Source organism: Asterias amurensis, chromosome 7 (assembly GCF_032118995.1).
Source record: "Asterias amurensis chromosome 7, ASM3211899v1".
NCBI classification, from domain to species: Eukaryota; Metazoa; Echinodermata; class Asteroidea; order Forcipulatida; family Asteriidae; genus Asterias; species Asterias amurensis.
Window position 1 is genome coordinate 16,964,955 of NC_092654.1, and position 15,494 is coordinate 16,980,448.

General features: G+C 39.3%; 1 protein-coding gene across 5 annotated transcripts in view; it reads left to right on the forward strand.

Moving 5' to 3' along the window:
• Positions 1-15,494, forward strand: part of LOC139940150 (myosin light chain kinase, smooth muscle-like) — a 102,200-nt gene that overhangs the window by 67,854 nt on the left and 18,852 nt on the right. For all 5 annotated transcript variants that reach the window (XM_071936434.1, XM_071936433.1, XM_071936435.1 and 2 more), the window contains 10 exons: positions 586-894; positions 1,363-1,603; positions 1,914-2,260; positions 3,007-3,306; positions 3,869-4,774; positions 5,234-5,431; positions 7,004-7,349; positions 8,022-8,308; positions 8,462-8,578; positions 8,991-9,563. In XM_071936434.1, the coding sequence (XP_071792535.1) occupies positions 586-894; positions 1,363-1,603; positions 1,914-2,260; positions 3,007-3,306; positions 3,869-4,774; positions 5,234-5,431; positions 7,004-7,349; positions 8,022-8,308; positions 8,462-8,578; positions 8,991-9,563 (3,624 nt within the window). The remainder of the gene's footprint in view (positions 1-585; positions 895-1,362; positions 1,604-1,913; positions 2,261-3,006; positions 3,307-3,868; positions 4,775-5,233; positions 5,432-7,003; positions 7,350-8,021; positions 8,309-8,461; positions 8,579-8,990; positions 9,564-15,494) is intronic.

Consider the following 15,494-nt stretch of genomic DNA (forward strand, 5'->3'; position numbering starts at 1 on the left):
AAGTTAACCCGAGGTGTGTATCTGCTGATATGTAGAGAAACTTCACTTCTCAGAAAGTATCTTTCGATTACATTTGACATTTAGAAACTGTTTAACTGTTGAACCCATCCAAAATATTGAACCCGGGTAAAAGCGTTGGTTTGATGATAAGGTTATTTGACATCCATCAACAATAAAATACACACGTTACAAGATTACAAATAAGACCAAAAATATGAGTGCCATAGGTAAAAGAATAAGCTCATTTTAAATTTTCTTAAAGTTTTTTTTAAAGCTTATATAATATGATGACATTTTACTAAATCAAAATGTTACCTGTTGTACTATTTACTTTTTAAGTTTGTGTGTGTCTCTCGCTTAATAAAAATGTATTCATGTGTCAGCAATTTTTGTCAAACATTTAAATAGAAAATGATCGTCACAAGTATACACAACATTAATTGTTCACTTGATGAAAGTCATAATACAGCTTAGAAGTGAAGGGCGAAAACAGTTTTAACATAATCTTAAATGTTTTAAAACAGTGTATAATGTGCTTTGCTCCGTTTGTATTCAAATCAATTAGTATTTTACTTGTTTTTCTAGAAAAACCGAAACCAGCTGTCATGTCGGGACAGGCTCCATCTTTCATTACCAGGATCTCAGATTGTGAGTTGTGTGATGGCGAGGAGGCCCTCTTCGAATGTAAAGTTTCAGGCGACCCCTTTCCCGAGATAACCTGGATCATGGACGGGAAGTTAGTGCAGGAGGGCCCACGTCATCGATTCGTGTGCAAGTCAGACGGTACATGCGCACTGATCGTCACTGACGTCACGGCAGACGACGATGCCGTGTACACGTGCACTGCCAAGAACGCATTGGGTATGGTTTCAAGCACTGCAGAGCTGATTGTAGGTGGGTAACATCTCATTGACAATATATACCTTACAACTGTAAGGTTTTGAAGTGTAGAGTAACTCTATCTCAGCATACTGTGTAAGGTATTGTTTGTGACTCAGTTTTATGTTGTTGTTGCCAATGTGAGCAGTGCATTTCCCATGTAATACCACACAACTGGTCTCACTCGTTTTGAACTGCCAAAGTATTAGTACTTTTCAAACCGAATTGAAAGACCTGTTAAAGCGAAGTCCTCTCAAGTGACACTTGCAACCAACACTTGCAACCAACACTGGCAACAAGAATGTCCCATTGACATGGAATGACCTCAATCCTTGCCCCCACCCTACTGTATAACCATGGAGCTATAAGGTATAACAATGTTTAAGCTAGCCGAATTCCATGTCAAGTCAGATCGCAGTTAATTAAGCTATCGTGAATTGAGGACGTCGCAATCTATTTTACCATTATTATTGTTTTCATCAGAATTCGAAGATATTCCGAAGCCTGAGGAACCAAAGATTGAGATAAAAACCCAAATCTCAACAGCCAAAGTACAACCTAAAGAACCCCTCCTCAGAGATGAACTTCGCTCTGAATCCAAGGAAGAGACAAGAAAGGTCCAACCTTCCAGTGAGGTGAGCAAGGAAAACAATAAGACTGGAAGCACCACAACGGATGAACCACACAGTATTGTCAAGACCCAGCAGGATGAGGTGTTCTCAGAGTAAGTGCCGTTGTTTGTTATCAAATTGTGTGATATTTAAAAAAAAAATTAACAGAAATAATAAAACGAGAAGAAGTATTGTCGTTTACTTACTGAACAACAATCGATTGATTTTTGCACAGACGTCAAACCAATGTTTGTATGTGAGAGATTTGCTGTCGCCAGCTTGGTGTTTATATTCCCTTGTGGTAGTTTTGACAAGTTCTCTTTTGTTTGGAAAAATCATCACTAGAAATCTTTTTAATAAAAACAAAAAGCTTAACTTTAAAATAAATTTTAACAAAACCTGTTTCTTTATTATTTATTCTAGAGCGCCCCTCAATTACCAGCATCAGCCTCGCCGGTCCTCCCTGCAGTCCACCGGGATGCCGGTCCCCAAGCCCCCAGAGTTTATATTGCGTCCACGCTCGCATCACATCACCCCACCGGAGACAGCTCGACTCTCCTGCATGGTCAAGGGATACCCCACTCCGTCCGTGACATGGAAGAAAAACACCATGGTCTTGAAAGACGAAGGGAGATTTGAGATTTTCAAGGATGGTGGAGAGGAGATCTTAGAGATTTATGACACGGTAGAGGAGGATGCTGGACGGTACACGTGTGTCTTAGCTAATGAGCATGGGAAGACTACATCGAGTGCTAACATTGCTCTTCGTGGTAAGAAAAACGAGTCAAATGTTCGAGTTGTTACCGATGCTCACAGTTTATTTATTTGGATTTGCTGCAATGATACTGACTTGAGTGTTTTGTTAGTCTTGGTTTGAGACGCTCTTTTTGTATTTGACAATACATCACCAGTAGCGATTGTGTCAAAATGGTCCTGCTAGAGAAAGCGTTCTCTATTGTTGATAGATCGTCAAACATAAAGCAAGAGTAGTGCCATTGATTCTTGAACCGAGACCACACAACTAAATGTGCAAGGTTACACCATACAAATAAATGTGTTGTTAACCCTAACAACACTGTGCTCAGAAGATCCAGTCAATATTGCAATACATAACGATACTTTTATAAATATCACTGGATGGCACGTCACCTGACTTAATCCATGTGTACAAACCTCCAAGACAGCTCCGCTCCTAAAACAACCTGCTCCTGAACGTTCCACGTTGCCTGCACTCCTGGGGTGGTCGCTGTTTTTCATATGCCGGACCATCTCTTTGGAATAGCGTCCCACTTCAACTCAGAAAAGCAGATAATTGTTCCAAATTCAAAACTCACCTCAAAACATATCTATTTCGGAAACAATAGCCTCCAAACTTTTAGTTGTCTTGTGTCATTGTGTATTAGCAGAGTTCTTGTTTTTTGCGCCAGGAGTTCCATCATTGACAGACATGGCGCACTAGAAATGTTCATGATTATTATTATTATTATCACATTTTTCTGTTTTTACATTTTTTAAGGCAAAATAACAAGAGACATACCGCCGAAATTCACTCAGCGGATGACGCACTCCCGGACCAAGGACGGCGGCACTGCCCGATTCTCATGCCGTGTCACAGGCGAGCCAGCCCCGACGATACAGTGGCTGTTTCTCGGCAAGGAGATTTCACCGGACGATGACATCTACGAGATTGCATTTGATGGCGAGAAAGCTACTTTGGTGTTACCGGAGGTTCTGCCTGAAGACGAAGGGGAGTACGAGTGTATTGCACGTAATAGGGACGGAGAGGTGTCCTGCAGAGCAAGGCTAAGCGTTGAGAGTAAGTACATCTATAATATCATCATAGGACTAATTAATTAGTACAATAGAACACTTGTCTTTGTAGGCCCTAGTTGCTTCAAAACTTATCCTTTGGGCCGAAGCAATTTGCAGAACAGCTTGGAAATTATACAAAGTGTACTCATTGAAATATTCTCCATGCTTCATTTAGTGTAGTTAACAAAGTGTGTTCCAGTCAATGTATTCTTTTTCAAAAAAACTATTTCTTTGTTTAGTTATTGTTTTGAAATTTGCTTAGAAAATGTTCTTGGTTTTGTCCTTTCTTGTCATTTGGTTATGGTTTTTTTAATTGCTTAGAAAATATTCCGGTGTGTCTTTTCTCGTCATTTGTTTTTTGTTTTTTAATTCCTTAGAAAATGTTCTTAGTTTTATCCTTTCTTGAATGTCATTTGGTTATGGTTTTTAAATTGCTTAGAAAATATTCTCGGGTTTTATCCTTTTTTGTCTTAAAAAGTATATCTTCTCCTATTCCAATGAAAATTGAAATCATCGAAATCTCATAAATAACTCGTACGTAATAATCGGAATTCTTTTATTCTCAGTTGCACTTACTGAACCCAGTGAATCTGTCGAGCCTGTTGCAACCGTTGCACCTGCTGGACAAGTTCAACAACTAAAGAAGAAAGGACCTTGGGAGCTGGAACGAAAGACGTCCAGGACGGAAATATTCCTCCAAGCTTCTGCTCCCGAAGCTTCCTCTGACTCTGAGGACGAGTCGTCATCAGCTTTGTCCAAGCGAGATGAGAAAGTCCTGAGTGCCAAAAAAGACTTAACATCAAAGCAAGATGTAGTTGTTGAAAAGAGTCCAAAATACAAGGTGGAAGTCGTGGAGAACCAAGAAGAAAAGTCCAAGCCTTATGGATTCCACAATAAAGAGTCTGATGTATCTGTCGTCTTCAAAGCAAAACTGCCGAAAGATCGCGTTGAAATCACGCCTGAGAAACGCTCTTTTGAACCCAAAACGATAGCCGTGGAACCTACCAAAAAGGAAACACTGCCATCTTTGGAACTTAAGCTCGATCTGGAGTCAGAATCCGAATCTGAACCAGAACAGAGTGTAGGGAAAGTGGAACCAGTCCAAGTGAAACAAGAAGAACCGGAAAGTGAAAATCTTGTCTCGACGACGAGCGATGTAAGTGAGACCGAACCCGAAGCAGATATTGTTCCCGAGATCGTCGCATCCGACGGGGAGATCGTGGCATCCGACCCCGAGATCGTCACATCCGACCCTGAGAGTGTTAATCAAGAACCTCCTACGGACAATGGGGCTATCGAACTTGTCATTTCTGATGTGGAACCAGAACTTGAAGTTAAGATTGAGACCAAAGAACTTGAAGAGGCATCACCGCCTGTGGCTGTGACCCAGAGCAAACCGGAGTTCTTGCAGACGCCTAGTGATGTCGAAGTCATTGATGGAAGTCCTTTGGCTCTTACCGTCAAAGTTAAAGGTAAATTTGTTGTCTTTGCCATGGCTTGCATTCTAAATCAACAGGGAAACAAATTATACATGCCTTGAAAAATTTCTAAAAATTTAGAGTCTGTGTAATCTCAACTTAAAACTTTCCTTTATGGATTATATTTGCTTGTGAACTTTGTCAATGCTTTATTGTACTCGTAAGTACTTTAAGTATATTATGCTGTTCATGCAACTTTTTGTCAATACAGCCTTGATTTCTATTTTGGTTATTTTTTACTGGACTTTGGTGTACTTTTGCTTAAACTTTAAATGTGTATTTTGCTTGTTTGTTTTCCTTTTCTTTTTTACTGGGATTCCCCCCTTGAAGAGACTGGTTCCGGAGAGAGCGCAACACAAATTCAAAACATTATTAAATATTATTATTGATGTTTGTGACAAATGAACGTTCATTCACACCAGACAATCTTATAATCTTATAATCTTCTTAAAGGAACCCCTGCACCAGACGTGATGTGGATCTTCGATAACTGTGAGATCTTAGAAGATGATGATTTCAAACTCCTCCACGATGGTGAGCTTCATTCTCTGGTTATCCGTGAGGTATACCCAGAGGATGCGGGTATCTACTACTGCAAGGCATTCAATACTGCTGGGGAGGAACAGTGCGCTGCTAAGATAGACGTAAAAGGTAAGACTGAAAGATACCAACACCACCATTCAAGTGCTGATGATGGACTGAACTCGTACGGTTTAGTCGATGCACTGAATCGTACCTTAAAGACACTGGACACGTTTGGTAATTGTCACAAGACCAGTATTCTCATTTGGTGTATACCAACATGCATAAACTCAACAAAAAATGTGAACGTTTTGACTCAATTGGCCGTCGCAGTTGCAAGAAAGAAAAAAAACATTCTCGCACAAATTTGTGTGCTTTCAGATGCACAATAAAAAGCTTCAGGCCTGAAGTCTTTTAATTTTTGAGTGAGAAGTTGCCTCTTCCTAAAGACTGCTTTATTTCTAAGGGAGCCGTTTCTCACAATGTTTTATAATATCAACAGCTTGCCATTGCTCGTTACCAAGTAAGTTTTTATGCTGACAATTATTTTGAGTAATTTACCAATGGTGTCCAGTGCCTTTAAATGCATTTCCCCAACAGTCGCAACTAGTTAACAGGTGACCATAAAGAAAGGTTTTGAAAGAATGGATAAATTGCTGGAAAAAGACGTATATTAAGACGTTACATCAAGATTGTACATAAATATACTTCTATTCCCTCACAAACCTAAACATAATCAAGTGTATTGATCTTGTGATGCAGGATTATATTTTTGATAATTATGAGTAAACATTTCTTTTTTTGAGGGTTATGGTTATAGAACCAAAAAGAAACATATCAATACTTGCTTATTGCAAAAAAAAAAAAATCTGATGGCCTCATCATCTTGATAACTTCCGAGAACTTCCTCCCCGTCATGTCTTTCTCTCTTAGCCTGCTTCTACCGTGGATCAGACCTCTGTCTCCCATCAGGGTCTCCTTCTTTTCCTCTCTCCAATATTTCAGCTTCATGGTAACGGCTTGTTGCATGCTCGTGTCCAGTCAGTTCCTACTCTATAACATATTGGCTGTTGGCAACCAATTGCTAGTTGCATGCAGGATAATACAAAACACAAATTGAAGACTGGTCACCACATAAACAAATAATTTGTGTCCTTATGTATTTCTATAATTTTCGGAGTGTGTTCAAATCAACACGTCAAAATAAACAGGGACGAATCTTTTAGAAGATAACATTTTTAATAGTTGTTGAAAATGATTCTTTTTCATTTAATCGTTCGAGAATGGAAAAGTTCGTTCGCATAACAAATTAATGTTTATTGCTTTTAAAATGTTCAACAGTTACTGTTTAACTTAAGTTTTTTAATAACCAGTTGTTATAATCTACAGCTGCGATGCATGATGCGGTGTTTTTAAAAGTGTTGTTTCCATTCCCGCCATTTACAGCTTTTAGTCTTTCCTTTTCAAATCGTAGCATGGTTGATGTGGAAGAATTTGTAAATCGGCGTTAAATTATAAATAAATAAAAAATATAAAAAATAAAAAATACTTATATATTGAACAAACTCTATAATATTCGTTTGCTGTGATGTGGCAGTGTGGTGTATTTAGTTTTACTCTACTTTGGGTGTGGCTTTCTTCAGACCTTTATGAAACATTCCTATGATTTAATTGTACCTTATGGTTTCCTCTCGACTTCAGATCCAGTATGCCAAGGTTCCCCTCCTAAGTTCACCCAGAAGCCTCGCTCGCTCACCGTGGACGAAGGAAGCAGCCTCAAGCTCACCTGCAAGGTCGAGGGCGATCCGGAGCCCGCCATCTCGTGGTCTAAAGACGGTCGGATCATCTCGCCTGGCCAGCGTATCGTCTTGAAGAAGCTCGGACTCCACATAAGGATTCTTCAGATACCCACTGCGTTGTCCACAGACGCTGGGTCTTATACCTGTGTAATTGCTAATGCGAATGGGGAGGAGAAGTGTACTGTGTCTGTAGTGGTGCATCCATTGGACGAAGAGCAGACGGATTTCAGACAACTATTAAAGTCAAGGTATTCAATTCAGTTCAATTCAAAAAACAAATCCATGTTTGTTAAAAAAGAAAATAATAACTAAATTTTCAAGAACTGGTCAAGAAAAATAAATAATGAACAAGAAATGAAAATAATATACTGTAATGGATACGGAGCAAACCAATATGGTGGCATTTACAGAAAGGCTTGTTTTTAAATGCCCAGTGTATATCGGTGTATAGGGCAAAGCTAAAGAAATTACAGCAAAAACAAAAGCATTGCCAGGTATTTTCAATCAACTAACCCTTCCAACTTCCCCTTCGATTTACCCATGGCCTAAATGGTGTTTGAAGCTTTGCATCATGCAAATGTTCTGTTTTAAACCCGAAGAAGCATTATAGAATATCGCCAAAGATCCTTGTTTCGGATTCGAAGATGATTGGGGAAAATATTTGCAGTAACACAGAGCTTATTGCTAATAAATTAAAGCACAAGGCAATATCGGTGGTATATCAGATAGAATGTGGGGTCATGAAGTCCGAGTTGCCGGTGAATTTGTTTCTCTCTCGAAGCACTCCACATTATCCTTCTCCATCAGTGTACAGGGCATAAACACAGAATTTGCATCATAATAACTCCCTGATTTATGACGGCAAGTCGGAATTTTGGAACCAAATTTTTCACTTAAGTTTGCAACTATTTATTTTCCAGACCTCGGCTTCAGAACATTAACAATAACAACACCTTCAATAGCAGCACCGACAAAAGCTCCCCAGAATCCGACCCGACCCAGCTGGATTTCCGTCACGTGCTCACGCGTCACGTACAGACCAAGACGTCACCAAAGTTCACCGAGGGGTTAAAGGACATGCGCATCAAGGAGGGGGAGACGGCGGTTTTCCACTGCCAGGTTGAAGGGGTGCCGCAGCCGACCGTTGCGTGGACGGTGGACGGCAGAGAGATTAAAGAATCAAAATATTTCAAAATGACAAATGAGGGTGAGTCCATATCAATAATATCAACAACAGATTTACAATTAATTGACAATTAACAGTTAACAAGTAAAACATATTCTCTTTCCACAATGCAAATTATTTGTTTTTGAAGTATTCGTTCATTAACAATATTTACCTATCTTTCTCCACTGGCAGGTACACTAGCTAAGTTGACCATAACGGAAGCTTTTCCTGAGGACGAGGGTGAATATTCATGCATTGCGTCCAACACAGCTGGCCAGGAGAAAACTACATCAGACCTCAAGATTGTCCGTAAGTCAGCTCATGAAAACCATGACTTAAATCGTTTTGGTACTTTTTGTACGACACAAAACACAAACGTCCACATATAAAATTTCAACTGGCATGATTTAAAGACAATGGTAGCAGAAAGCCTCCCTTAAAATATTACTTGCTGAGATGCTGAGTTTTTGCGAGATGAGTAAAACAATTTCACGGATATACTTGTTCGTCTCAGTGAAAACATTGCTCTGTTTTTTTCTTTCTTCATTCGCCCCCCCCCTTTCAAAATCCTGACGACTAATAGCCTGAAACTTCTACATGTAACTTTTACAGTGAGTACAAAAGGTATCAAAACCCTTTGAAGTTTATTTTGAATATACATATTAAAATAGAGGCTCGATTCACGGGGTAACGGTTGCACATTTTCTTTCAATTGTAACAGCTTGGGAAGATGACGATGATGTCGATTTCGCCAAGCCCGGTGAAAAACGTGACAACATGGATGAAGTCTTCAAGCGCTCACTGACAATCTCCGAAGACGACGACGCCGACATTGACATCCCAGCATCGGGCACCCCAGCCATCACCGTCACCGAAGCCTCCCCTAAGAAAGTCAAGAAAATCCCTCCACCAGTTCCCGCCAAGAAGATATCCCTGGAACGCGCTCGAGCGCCCTCTTTTGACCACGCTGAAAACAATCAGAATTCCGAAACGGTCAGCAGAGGTACTACACTCCCACAGTTTGTCGTCGGACTTAGCGATAAGAGGATCACACAGGGAAGTGCTACGGTGCTAGAGTGCGAAATCACCGGTGAACCTGAGCCAGATATCGTCTGGTACCGGGAGGGTGAGGAGATCAAGGAAGGCGGCAAGTACCGATACGAATTTGAGGGTGACCACGGTGTATTGCTGGTCATCAATAATGCTACGATGAGCGACTGTGGACAGTACACATGCAAGGCCGTCAACCCGGTGGGGTCGGCGGAGAGCTCGGCTCAACTGATCAGTGGTGGAGGTGAGTAACCTGAAATTCTTTGGGTTTTTTACTTTTGTTTAAAGCCAATGATGGACACTATCGGTAATTACTCCAAATAATTGTTAGCATTAAAACTTCCTTGTTTATCAGCAATATAGAGCTATATTAAACATTGTGAGAAACGCCTCCCTCTGAAGTATAAACGTATTATAGTATTTAGAAAGAGGTATTTTCTTACTCGAATATTGAAAGTCTTCATGCCTAAAGCATTTTATTAGGCACCTGAAAACACACCAAATGTGTCCAGTGCATTTAACCAGCTCCCAAAAATGTGCATTTTAAAATATGCATGAAAACTACTGTGTTTTTACACAAACTTTCACTTCGGCACTGATATGAAAGAGTCCAATACCCAAAAAGATCTCAATACATTGCCACAGTCATTAGCACAGCCTGACACATTTTTATTTTGACAAATGGTAAATCTTACAAAAACTGTAGCAGTCATTACATTGAAAAACACAATAAACTGTCAATCAAATTAAGAAAGTTAATAACATTCCACAACAACTTGCATATTTTAATCCTGCAAAAGAAGAGTGTCCATAGTTGAGAGGCGATTAGCCAGATTTTCATGGCCGCAAACAATAGAAAGCAAGTCAGTGATTTATGAGTGTTTGTTGATTCACCTCTATTATGAGTTTTTTGGTACACACGAACTTTATAAAGCAAATATAACCTATATTACATACACGACCTGCCTTTGTGTTATTAAGTCAACCCCGTATAAATTGAGCTATAAAATATAGAGTTCACTAAAGCCAGGCTAATAGCCTGAGGCTACCCAAGTAAAAAGTGCAATGTTTAATCGTGGTTTAATTTGGGGATAGATTTTTGTGTACTATTAAGTTTGTCAAGAATGTTGCAAACCACCGAGCGATCATTTTCTTCTATAGCTCACCGGTTGCTTAAATAAGATACTCTGGGGTTGTGTTTGCGAGTCTTTGTGTTTTCTTTTTAGTGCAAACTTCATTACCAGATGTATTGACCTCCTGTTAAGGCAGTGGACATTATTGGTAATTACTCAAAATGATTATTAGCATAAAACCTTACTTGGTAACGAGTAATGGGGAGACGGTGGTAGTATAAAACATTGTGAGAAACTGCTACCTCTGAAGTGGAGTAGTTTTCGAAAAATAAGTAATTTTCCACGATGTTGATTTCGAGACCTGAGATTTAGAATTTGAGGTTTCGAAATCAAGCATCTGAAAGCACACAACTTCGTGTGACAAGGGTGTTTTTTCTATCATTATTATCTCGCAACTTCGAAGACCAATTGAGCTCAAATTTTCACAGGTTTGATGTTGTATGCATATGTTAAGATATAGCAAGTGGGAAGACTGGTCTTTGACAATAACCAATAGTGTTCATTGTCTTTAAAAAGTAGTACAAAGTAATTTTGGGGTTAGATTGGCAGAATTTAAAGACAAATCGAGAAGAGAAAAAAACCCCTAGGGAGAAAAAAAACCTAAAGATTGTGTTAATAGCTTGAAAGTCATGTAACAGATTTTCCACGAATGTTTTGATAGACACATTTTCTTTATGTGCAATTTGTTATTTTTTTTAATTTGATCAGACACCCGATTTTGATGAATATGTTAGGGGTGGGTGGAATGGTGTTTTCATTAAAAACTAGATGATGGTGATTAATTTACGGTGGTTAATTTACGTGGCATTCAAAAACCAATATGATTCAATGCACCATCATTCTCGCTACCTCAAGGGGTCACTTTGATGGGTCACTTGGGTGGGTCACCAGTACACCGTGAATAGCGGGTATGTACTCGTATTATGTGGATTTGTATTAACTTTCTTTGGTGGGATTTGATTCTGAAAGTGGGGTGACCATGGGGTTTAAAAAAAACAAACATCGTCATCAATTCAAAGTCGTTTAGTGTTTACAACCGCTTCATCATTTGTGTCGGTCTGTGATTTTGTATACAAAGGGATTGTTACGCAAGGTTTTAACGACTTGTTATTCAGTCGTTAAATGAATTATATTTTCGCATTTTTAGAAAGATCAATATAGGCCTAAATGAGCTCACTGGACTGATAAAACTTTTTAACTGTATATTCAACAACTAAGTTGCTTTGCCAAATTCAACTGTGCATTCAATCGGTTTGTTTTACTCGGACTTTGATGTTGGCCTCATAAAAACTGGGAAAAAAAAGAAAAAAACACTTTATAACGTTTAATTCAGAGAGCATTTTCAAAGTGCCTTTTAAGTCCACAACAATAACTACACATTTAGCATAATCTAAAATGTATTCGGCGAATTGGGAATCCGTAAATGGGCACCTTAAATAGTCTGACGTCATGCATTGCATGTCGTGCCTGCAGTCTGCCCGATAGTCACAGCCATTTCTCATATTACTGACTAACGGTTAAACCCCTTTTTCAGCACATGTTAATTTTCCTTGGCGTGGACGAGCGTACTGCACTTTATAGGCCCAACTCATTTGAGCATCACAAATCCCCCTAAATGATATGGACGTGAGATGTCAACCGCGATTTTAACCTTGTTCAGAAATTAGTCTCGGTGGGGAAAGCACACACACGATATGACAGAGACGATGCTAGTAATCCCTACCTTATCCAATTTAGTGTACATGGTGACGTGGGACGGCATCAATGCTTAGCTTATTTAGCCTGCTTGTAATGTTAGAATGATGACGAACGTCGTTAGATGGATACCATTAATGTGTCCACGTAATGTCTTGCGAGATTATGAAATTTGATTTGATTATTCTGAGATTTCCAGATTTGGATTATTAACGTGTGACGGTTGGAGGTGTCTAAAGATTCGGCCTAGAGTTATCACCTTTTGACCCAAACTATAGCCCTGGACCTAGCTTTGCTGGTGTTGTAATGTTAGAATGATAACGAACGTCAGTAGATGGACTACCACTAATGTGTTCAACGTCTTGCGAGATTATGAAATAGAATTTGATCATTCCGAGATTTCCAGATTTTGATTGATTATTTACGTGAAGGTCGGAGGCTTCTGTATATTATTTGGAGATATCACATTTCGACCCAAACTAAACCATGGACCATCCTGGTGCTGTAATGTTAGAATGGTAACGAATGTCAGTAAAGATGGAACAAAAGCTGATTTAATTACTCTGAGATTTTAAGGTTCGAATTAGTCACGTGAGGGTCGGTATCACATTTTGGCCCAAACTAAACCAGTGGACATACCCTTTTATTGTGCAGCCATCTTGTTTCCCCCTTATTTCTATCAACTTACCGGACCTGACATGAAAGATAGTCTGGCCCTTTTTTGGTACAATGAACAACAGCATTTCACAAAATGCAGTTGCGCATTTTAATTGATAAGTGGACACAAATAACGATCATCCTCAAAAATTGTAAATAATGGTTACGTCCTGATGTGGTAGACCAATGCAAATTGACCCCCCCCCCCTTCAATTCATCCATTGTTCTGAGGTTTTCCCAGGCTATGCCTAACACGTTTTAAAATACCGGATTGTTTTAATGAATGGATGATCGTTCGAAGAACTACAAAACAAACGTAAAGTGTCTGGACCAGCTGCCTCTGTTTATTTGGTGCAATAATTCACTGTGCTAAAGTACTGGGTTTTTTTCCCTTTCGATTATAGCAAAAGTAAAGTCCGGAACATTCCAATTTCTATACAACATCAATTGAGTTATTACATTCCTCAACTTGCTCAATTTCGCTAGCAAACTCCAAGACTGTTTTCACTGAAATCACTTTCAGTCCATTTAGAAATAAAAGCGCACTCTGGGTGATCATTTAATGGGTCATCCTGAGGTTCGAGCACAAGCAGACTACCTCATTGATTATGAAGAAGTTTCACTTCACACGTGTAGTTGGTGACGGAGAAAACCACATCTGCATATCAATGGTGCGTGAAAAACTCGATTGCTTGCTTGTCAACCGGAAGACATGTTCTTAAGGGGTGGATTTTCGTTGACTCTGACTATACACGCCATATTCATGGAGCTAACCATCTCATGTCTAAATCCCCGAATACAAAGCTTGTGTACTGCTCCCTACAGTAACCAGACTAAATTGCGTATATACTCCGACCTCGTTTTTTGTTGAACAAATAAAAGAGTTGCATTCATTTCCCCCTAGCTTTTTGTGTACCAGGAATGAAATGGTGATGTATAGCTGTCAGAATATAGTTCAATTTCACCAATGCATGCAGTGAGTTAGGTGGTCACTTTTGGAACATTACAGCCACAATTGCGTACCAATCATGCATTGAGCAGGCACTCCGTGTTACGTCACGATATTATACAAACAACACCAAACGGCACCCATATACGAACGTAATTTGCATACAACTGGACAATTTGGTAGCAAGTTTAAATGAAACAATGTGAACCGACATACTATTTACCAATTCCTCACTCTTTTCAATACTATCTCATAACTTGTCGTAACTGTGAATCGGTTTGACCGATTCAGAATTCGTTAATGGGCTTCGTGAGAGGGTCTGACGTCATGCTTAAGGCCCCAGCCATTTCACACACCCATCCTATCATCCGCAAAACCTTTCTACATCCTATCATAACTGTACCTTGAGCCTTAGTAAAGAGAGCGAGTGGACTTCTCCCTCGTGATCGAAAAATCAAAAATCTAAATTAGGGTAAACACATATCCATATATTAAAGAAAATAACCAACCCCTTTGGGAATGGTGTCTTTCTTTTGTGGGAAAACTTGTCTGTGTTGATAACAGACATTCTCCTAGGCAGAGGTTGTACAAAGGTCCTGGCCGTGCAAGATTGGCGACAATAAATCGCATAGTGTGAATAAACAGATAATTTGGGTTATCAACTTGAAATGGACCGGATAGTTTTATTCGGTGGGAAATATCTGGGACCAGTATTTTGATTAATGTTTAACCTTGTTTTGGAGTGTTTACTTATAACAGCTTAGGATTAGAATTTTCTGTGTGTTTTTTTCATAAAAAGGTTCGTGTGACTATGTTTTTGTTTTGTTTTCTTGTTGGTATATAATTACCCCCAATGTGCAATGTGTCTGTTCTTGAGAAATGCCATGACGGTTAAACCGACAGCAACCAACAGGGCGCAAACTATGAATAGTATAAACCTGTATTGGGGCGTGGCATTTTTGTCAGGTTCCCCCACTTCCCTGTCCTGTACACAAATACTTGCGATCGTTCTTCATATCATTTCTTAAGAAGGAACCAGACTATTTCCGATCTCCAGCCTCGTTTTGGTTTACATTGATTGAATGTGCATGGGTAAAAGTAAGATGGCCAAACCATGGGTCTGCAAGATTCGCCCATACATCCCAATCAGCGGAATGATAAGAAGAAACTATAAATAAATAGTAAACTTGCGGGTACAACCATGTGTACCCGCAAGTTGACTTTTAAATTTAAAGTTTCTTCCTATTTCTCCACATCATGCCAAGCTTCAAATAATAATACATGATAATTACTCAATTGAATCATCGTGTTTTCCCCGTGGCTTGTGATATCTTTAGAGGAATTTGGTACCCTTTGTAGATCAAGTGTTTTGACCATGACATGAATCCCTACACACTGTGAGTGAAGATGTATGTAAATGATTTACCTGCAGAAGTTTCAGCTTCAATAGTCGTCAAGTTTTGAGAAAGAAAAATAAGTGAACATAACAGAGCAATGTTTTCAGGACAGATGCGTAAATCCGTTTTACATGCCTAGCTAATTTTCGTGAAATTGTTTTACAAAAACTACTGTAATAACACCTCAGCAAGTAATTCTTCAAGGGAAGCTTTCTACCACCATTATCTTGAAACAGTGTACGTTAAAGGCAGTGGACACTATTGGTAATTACTAAAAATATTTGTTAGCATAAAACCTTACTTGGTAACGAGTAGTGGGGAGAGGTTGGTAGTATAAACATCGT